At 37.6% G+C, this 8,080-nt stretch overlaps 1 protein-coding gene across 4 annotated transcripts in view; it reads right to left on the bottom strand.

Moving 5' to 3' along the window:
* Positions 1–7,534, bottom strand: part of rhbdf1b (rhomboid 5 homolog 1b (Drosophila)) — a 50,406-nt gene extending 42,872 nt beyond the window's left edge. For 2 of the 4 annotated variants that reach the window (XM_062056230.1, XM_062056232.1), the window contains exons 1-5: positions 7,369–7,533; positions 6,961–7,028; positions 6,255–6,362; positions 4,198–4,322; positions 3,896–4,051 (exon numbers count right to left, since the gene is read on the bottom strand). In XM_062056230.1, the coding sequence (XP_061912214.1) occupies positions 3,896–4,051; positions 4,198–4,322; positions 6,255–6,356 (383 nt within the window). In that variant the 5' untranslated portion in view covers positions 6,357–6,362; positions 6,961–7,028; positions 7,369–7,533. Of the gene's footprint in view, positions 273–3,895; positions 4,052–4,197; positions 4,323–6,254; positions 6,363–6,960; positions 7,029–7,368 lie in introns of those variants that run through there. The other 2 variants (XM_062056231.1, XM_062056233.1) reach the window with 2 other exon arrangements.
* Between the last annotated feature and the right edge of the window lie 546 nt (positions 7,535–8,080).

The raw sequence follows: 8,080 nt of genomic DNA, 5'->3' as shown, positions 1-8,080 counted from the left end.
TGTGTCAGCGGCTTGGCAGGCCTCCCGTTACTAACCCAAAGAGGATCAAACTTCCTGGCAAAAGAAGACCAAGTGTCTCTGTTCCTTGTCAAGTCTCTCTCCGGAACCCCAGCCATACACTATGAATGAAGGCGGTGTGTGTCACTGCGCCTCGTTGTGCAGGGGTGTGTATAAACATGGCTTCTACTGCTAACATTCCTGCACTCCAGCACACAGGAAGATTCAAATGAGGAAGAGAGAATCACACACATTAGGAAAAAAGGTGGGTGGGGACAGAGTCTTGCCTGGACATGACACACACACACACACACACACCGACACACACACACACACACACACCCACACACACACACATACACACACATACACACAGATATACATACATTCTTGTATTTGTTACCTTCTTGAGACCTCTGAAAAATGCCTACATCTTTAGGACCACCCTTTCTAGATGTATAAAGATTTGTATTTACAACATTGATAATATATACCTACTGTGCAAATATAAAAAAGGTAAGCTTTTAGTTAATTTATTGTGTTTAGAATTTTTTGTTTGTAATTGGTTTTTAATCTTCATTATTTACTTCAAGTTATTACAGTATGTCTCTATATACACATTTATTTATTTTTTGAAATTAATTTTGGCCAAAGGGGGCGCATTTCAATGTCTTACACACACTTGTTATTTCATATGTTGACCAGGGGGGAGCACTTTTAAAACCGACACACAGTCAATTTGAAAAATCCCTCCTTTTTGGGACCACCCGAATTTTGATAGATTTTACCACCAGGGGTGCAAATGAGACATTCTCCATTAGATGCAAGGTCACAATTTCACAATTTGATCAGAAAAACTTATTATTATAATAAAATTCGTCATTTTACGCAACGCAGGTCAAATGTTACAAGAAAAACTGAACATTTGTGCAATATTATGATAAAAGTTGGAATTCTACTCAATAACAGTCACAATTTTACAAGAAAAGCTTAACATTTTGGCAATTTTATGACAAAAGTCACAATTTTATAAGAAAACTTTGAAATGTTGGCAACATTGTAATATTAATCGGAATTTTACTTGGCAAAATTTTACATTTTACTCAAAAAATGGCAGTATTTTACAAGAACAACAAAAAAATTGGCAATATTGTGATAAAAGTCAGAATTGTATATGACAAGTCAGAATTGTATATGACAAATGTCACCACATAAACAGTTAGCTGCTAGCCGCCTGTCAACTGAGCAACCAAAAATAGTGTTATCCAGAGGGGTCGGCTTTTGTAATGGGCATTATTCGACATTGGTCGATCACATACTGTTTCAGAAAAATCTACCGATACTGATTGGTGGTCCTTACTCAAAATAATCCACAAAGTCAAAGTTTAGGCACATGGACTGGTACATGTCCGCTGCAACTTAGATTTTTCATAAAACAAATGAAATTACTCCCCCCCCCCAAAAAAGTTATTTATAATAATCTCCATTATGTAAAAATAAATAGAAAGATTTCAAATAATCCACAAAGTCCCCGTTGCACTCGCCCATGTCACGACTTGGTTCTTGGGTCTTGTTTCTCCGGAAGGCAACGGAAAGTTGGCGCGGGCCAGTCGTGAATTTGCATACATGTTTAATTTTAACAATAAAAAAGGAATAAACAAAAGGCGCGCACAAAGGCGGAAATACAAAACTTGGGTATAAACACAAAACTTGCACAAAGGCAGAAACTATGAACAATAAAACAAAAACACAAACTGTGGCATTAATAAACAAAAACTTACTTGGCAAAGAACTGTGAACATGACATGAAGTAGAGGGATGAAAAAGTGCAAGGTCGCCAGGACGAACAACAGAAACAGATTTAAATAGTGACATGATCAGTGAAAACAGGTGCGTGACTCAAAACGTGAAACAGGTGCATGACAGGACAGGTGTAAACTAATGAGTTGCTATGGAAACGAACAAACAAGGAAGTGCAACCAGGAACTAAAAAGAGTCCAAAAAACAAACACATGGCCAAAACAAAAACATGAACAGACATGACAGCCCAGATGTCGGCCGCAACATAGACATGTCATACAACAAATGAGATCGCTCCTACCACAAATTAATAATGGTCATCTTCATCTTGCATGATATAAAGAAATAGTAAGACTCAAAATAATCCACAAAGTTAAAGTCCGCGGTACACTCGCTCACGCACAGACAGATGTCCGCTGCATCATAGATATGTCATAAAACTAATGCAGTCGCTCCTCTCACAAATTATTAATGGCTATTTCCATCTTGTATAATACAAATATAAAGAAAGACTCAAAATGATCCACAAAGTTAAAGTCCACTGTACAATCGCTGTAACATAGACATGAAATAAAATTAATGCAATCGCTTCTCTCACAGGCTTTAATGGTAATCTCTATTTTCATAATATATATATATATATATATATATATATATATATATATATATATATATATATATATATATATATATATATATATATATATATATATATATATATATATATATATATATATATATACATATCTCATGATGCGCGGCATCATGATGTCATATAATCTATGCCAGTGGTCCCCAAACTGCGGATCCGGCCCGCCAGCGTCCAAAATCGGGCCCGCGGGAAGTCCCAAGTTAAAAAGGAAAAAAAAAAAAAAGTATATATATTTTTTTATTATTATTTTTTAAAATTTGTTCTTTTTAATCCATTTTCTACCGCTTGTTACTCTCGGTGTCTCCTAGCCGATAAGGCAAATCATATTGTCTAAAAATGCATATGTATGTACTGTGTATATATATATATATATATATATATATATATATATATATATATATATATATATATATATATATATATATATATATATATATATATATATATATATATATATATATATCAAGTATCTATGGTTAATCCGTTATACAGTGCTCAATATCGGGGTAGAGCGGAATATACGTTAGGTCAGGAAACAACACAAGAAGCTATATCATCCCTACAAGCCTGTTTCTCAGGGAATTTTAAAATACCCTCACGAGCAGGGAAATCTGCAAAACAGGCTTGTAGGGATGATACAGCCTCTTGTGTTTTTTCCTGACCTAACGTGTGTGTGTGTACATATATATATATATATATATATATATATATATATATATATATATATATATATATATATATATATATATATATATATATATATATATATATATATATATATATATATATATATATAACAGCCAGGCTCCCGGCAAAATTTTAACCCAATGCGGCCCCCGAGTCAAAAATTTGGGGACCCCTGATCTATGCGCCCCAGGCTGATGTTACAGTTGGTTGGGGGGCTCATAAATAATGAAAATAACATAACATAACATAACATGCAATCGCACCTGCCGCCATTTATTAATGATAACGTCCACCTTGTGTTACTGGAATACATAATAAATCCCAGTCATACACACAAGTTAACATAAAACAGTGCGCTTGCTCATGCACAAGCATACAGTACATGAATATCCATCCATCCATCCATTTTCTACCGCTTGTCCCTTTCAGGGTTGCAAGGGGTGCTGGAGCCTATCTCATTAACATATATGTCATCAATCCTCCTACCAGTTATTGATGACATCCACCAGCTTGCACAGTAAAAATAAGGAGACCAACAAAAGATGATCCGCTAAATCAAAGTCTACAGTCCACTCCCGTTTACACAGGCACATACGTGCAACAACGTGGGAGTCATTTAATTAATGTGATCCAACCTGCTGGCAGTTTTTTAATCGGGATTTAAAAGAAGAATCGGCACCAACCTTGCACAATAGAAATATGCATTCCTAAATAAGTCACGTGTGCTTTTTACACAGAGCCATTTGGGCATTAACTTGCCTGAAAATGTGTTTGGGTATTGATGATCGTCGTCGAGTCAGTATTTTGGGGATGCAAGACCGCCTCCGGACAGTGGGGACCCTCCTAGGACACCTCTGACCCTTCGGGGGAACTGTGTTGACTCGCTCAAAGTGCACTTTTTTCTCACCGTGCTCACTATGTGAAAAAAGAAGGGAAAGAAATAACAACGACTGTGGAGAAATGAAGGCAAAACAGGCAAAGGCATTTTGTCAAAGATCAGCAAATGGGGGACAATAACAGGGGAGGACACATTCGTTTGGTAGTGTGAGGGTGTGTCTCACCCCTTACACCGTGGGAAGGAGGGCACTCTCTCTGGCGGCGGTCTGAGGTAGTTTGTTTCTGAGGCAGCCTGGCAGGCCAGAGAGTTTGCTCCTGGCATGCTGACACTGCGCTGGCGTTTTAGTGGCTGCAACAAAACACAAGCTAAGATTAGTAGATAGTTTAGACTAGATCATACTTTTTTCACAGGATGCTATCACCCTTGGCAACCCATACTATGATTGGGCACACTTGACACATTAGGTCAGTTTGACTTGTGTTTACAGACTCATTTGCAGTACGCTTTCCTGGATGCAGCAATGTAGATGTGTGACATATACAGTCGTGATCAAAAGTTTACATACACTTGTAAAGAACATAATGTCACGGCTGTCTTGAGTTTCCAATGATTTCTACAACTCTTATTTTTTTGTGATAGAGTGATTGGAGCACATACTTGTTGGTCACAAAAAACATTCATGAAGTTTGGTTCTTTTATGAATTTATTATGGGTCCACTGAATATGTGACCAAATCTGCTGGATCAAAAGTATACATACAGCAATGATAATATTTGGTTACATGTCCCTTGGCAAGTTTCACTGCAATAAGGCGCTTTTGGTAGCCATCCACAAACTTCTGGTTGAGTTTTTGACCACTCCTCTTGACAAAATTGGTGCAGTTCAGCTAAATGTGTTGGTTTTCTGACATGGACTTGTTTCTTCAGCATTTTCCACCTGTTTAAGTCCGGACTTTGGGAAGGCCATTCTAAAACATTAATCCTAGCCTGATTTAGCCATTCCTTTACCACTTTTGATGTGTGTTTGGGGTCATTGTCCTGTTGGAACACCCAACTGCGCCCAAGACCCAACCTCCGGGCTGATGATTTTAGGTTGTCCTGAAGAATTTGGAGGTAATCCTCCTTTTTCATTGTCCCATTTAAAGCACCAGTTCCATTGGCAGCAAAACAGGCCCAGAGCATAATACTACCACCACCATGCTTGACGGTAGGTATGGTGTTCCTGGGATTAAAGGCCTCGTCTTTTCTCCTCCAAACATTTTGCTGGGTATTGTGGCCAAACAGCTCAACTGTTGTTTCATCTGACATCACATGGACAAAGATACGACCTTCTGGAGGAAAGTTCTCTGATCATGAATGTGTTTTGTGACCAACAAGTATGCGCTCCAGTCATTGTATCACAAAAAATAAGAGTTGTAGAAAGTATTGGAAACTCAAGACATCCAAGACATTATGTTCTTTACAAGTATATGTAAACTTTTGATCGCGACTGTACATCATTAATGCAATTGCTTCCCCCACCAGTTATTGATTATAACTGCAACTTTGCATTCACTTAAACAATTGACCAACTCAGGATAATGTGTTTAGTCCACATTACAGGGCCATACGCAGCGTAGTTGGTCAGAAAATGTATGTGATCGCTCCTCCAGCCAGTTATTGATGATAACTTCAACCTTGTGATGTAGAAATAAATAGAATGATACACAACCATGCACATAGTCTATATTGCTCTTTACTTTCATGCAAAGGCATGCAATGTAGATGTGTCATGATAAAAAATGAGAATATACAGTAAATTACAAAATAAATAGAACGACTCAAAATCATGTACATAGTGCACATTTGTCTCTATTATGCACAGGGGCATGCAATGTAGACGTGTCATATAATTGATGCGATTGCTCCTCCTATCAGTTGTTAATGATTATTATTATTATTATTATTATTCTAAAAATAAGTTGAACGACTCACAATGATGCACCAAGTCCATAATATTCTGTTCAGGCACAGGCATGCTGTGTAAATTCATGTTATTATTGCAATTGCCCCTCCTGCCAGTTATTAATGATAAATACAACCATGTGTTAACAAAATAAATAGAAAGACACAAAATGATATACACATTTCATATTACTCTCTATTATGCAAAGTAGATGTTTTAATGTGCCATTGCTCCTCCACCAGTTATTGAAGATAACTCCAATCTTGCATTAATATAAATTAATACTACCAGTACGACTAAAAACTGCAATACTGACACAGGTGGTTACAAGTTTACCTCCTTATGAGTAGGCGTCTCATCGGGTGTCAGCTGAATAATGGGGATGTCCAGTTTAAGCCATGGCGGCTTCTTCCTGCTGGCTGGTTCACCCATGCTCATTCATTTCTGCATGCCGATGAGAAAACCACAAGCATATGAAGATTGTCGTAACCTAATCATAATTTGGTTTTTGGATTAGCGGTAAATGCTACAGGTGAGGATTGAACACAACCTCTGAATGTAATTTTGTAATTGTTCTTGTATTTCAAGAGTGACACGTTAGATCAATTGGTTCTCTATCTGCATATGTATTTTATATACGTTAGGTCAGGAAAAAACACAGAGGCTATTTCATTCCTACAAGCCTGTAACATATATTCCGCTCTACCCCGGTATTGAGCACTGTATAACGAATAAACCACAGAAACCTCGACTATATGTATTTTATATGTATTTTGGCCAAGTAGCCAGAAGGTTGGGTAAAAACATAGAGTTAAAACACAGGGTTGTTGCATCCCTTTCTGATTTATTACTGTCTGCAACAGTGCTCATTCGTGCATGTTTGAAACATCATAATACATATTAAAATTGTAAATAAACAAATCATTCACTTAATTGTAACAAAACTGTGCTCTCATATGCATATACAAATTAATTGTTTAAGCCTTATTTGATTTAAATTTTTCAAAACATTATGTCTCTCTGAAACACCCAAAAAACATACCTTAAAGTTCTGCACAGTTCATGTGGTGGGTGGGGTGAAGTGAAACCAAAACTTGCAGCAAACGGTTTCTTGAAGGATGAAAAGGGGATTTTTTTTTAGCAAACCAACCTTTTTTTCATTTTCTTTCATTCTTCTCACATGGCTTCCCACAATTCAGTAATCAGGAAAAGCATATTTTAAAATGAATGCCTCTTAAAAGGTGGACTTCTTTATGTCCCTGTCTTCATACATTTTAAAGATGAAGGCTGAGTATGAAAAAAAGTATGTTCCCTTAAAATCTACATGGACAAGTGTAAAAAGTCTGCAAGCAGAACAATATGCATGCCACCACATCCTGTGATGGTGACACTCTTTTTCTTATATGCATAAACACAAACACTAGCAAGCATGCAGCAGACTAACACTCACTTGATACTCGTTAATTCAGTCCTTCTCCATCTTTGGTCCAACATCAAGCCCTTCATTTGTTATTCCACAATACCTTTTCTCTTACATCTGTGCATGGATTTTCATGACCGGCAGATTAAAGCATGTAATCCGCATGGCCCACATGACATGTCTGCTGCCAGAAGCTCGTACCCCCGATTGGACACTGATGCTTTGGTGTATGTTACAGGAAGTGACATATCACATTTAAAGCGTGTTAGTATCATGGGCAAGTGGCTGTGGCTGACAGACTAACAATGTCAGGAGTTAAATGTTAACATGTTATTTATGTTCCCCTTGTGCAAAAAAAACTGCTTTCACAATATGTGTGTGTGGTTTTACATGAACTAGTGACTCAGAGAATAACAATGCTGGTCCATGATACATTATGTCCTCGCCCGGACGCCATAGCACTAAGTAAGCTTCAGCTCACATCTGGGCCAGATGGCGTGCGTGCGTGTGTGTGCATGTGTGTGTGTGTGTGCGTGTGTGTGTGAGTGTGTGTGTGTGTGTGGGTGTGTGTGTGTGTGTTCTTGTATTTCTACCCTTCTTGAGACATCGACAAGGAAAAGTACTGTCCATATGAGGACCGGTGAACAAGTTAGGACCGAAGTCATGGTCCCATCACGGAAAACCATTGCACATAATAGAGAATGTCTCAAATCCATCAAAATTAGGGTGGTCCCAAAAAGGA

This window comes from Entelurus aequoreus, linkage group LG08 (genome assembly GCF_033978785.1).
Source record: "Entelurus aequoreus isolate RoL-2023_Sb linkage group LG08, RoL_Eaeq_v1.1, whole genome shotgun sequence".
Taxonomy (NCBI): domain Eukaryota; kingdom Metazoa; phylum Chordata; class Actinopteri; order Syngnathiformes; family Syngnathidae; genus Entelurus; species Entelurus aequoreus.
This window is presented reverse-complemented; position numbering and strand designations above follow the sequence as displayed.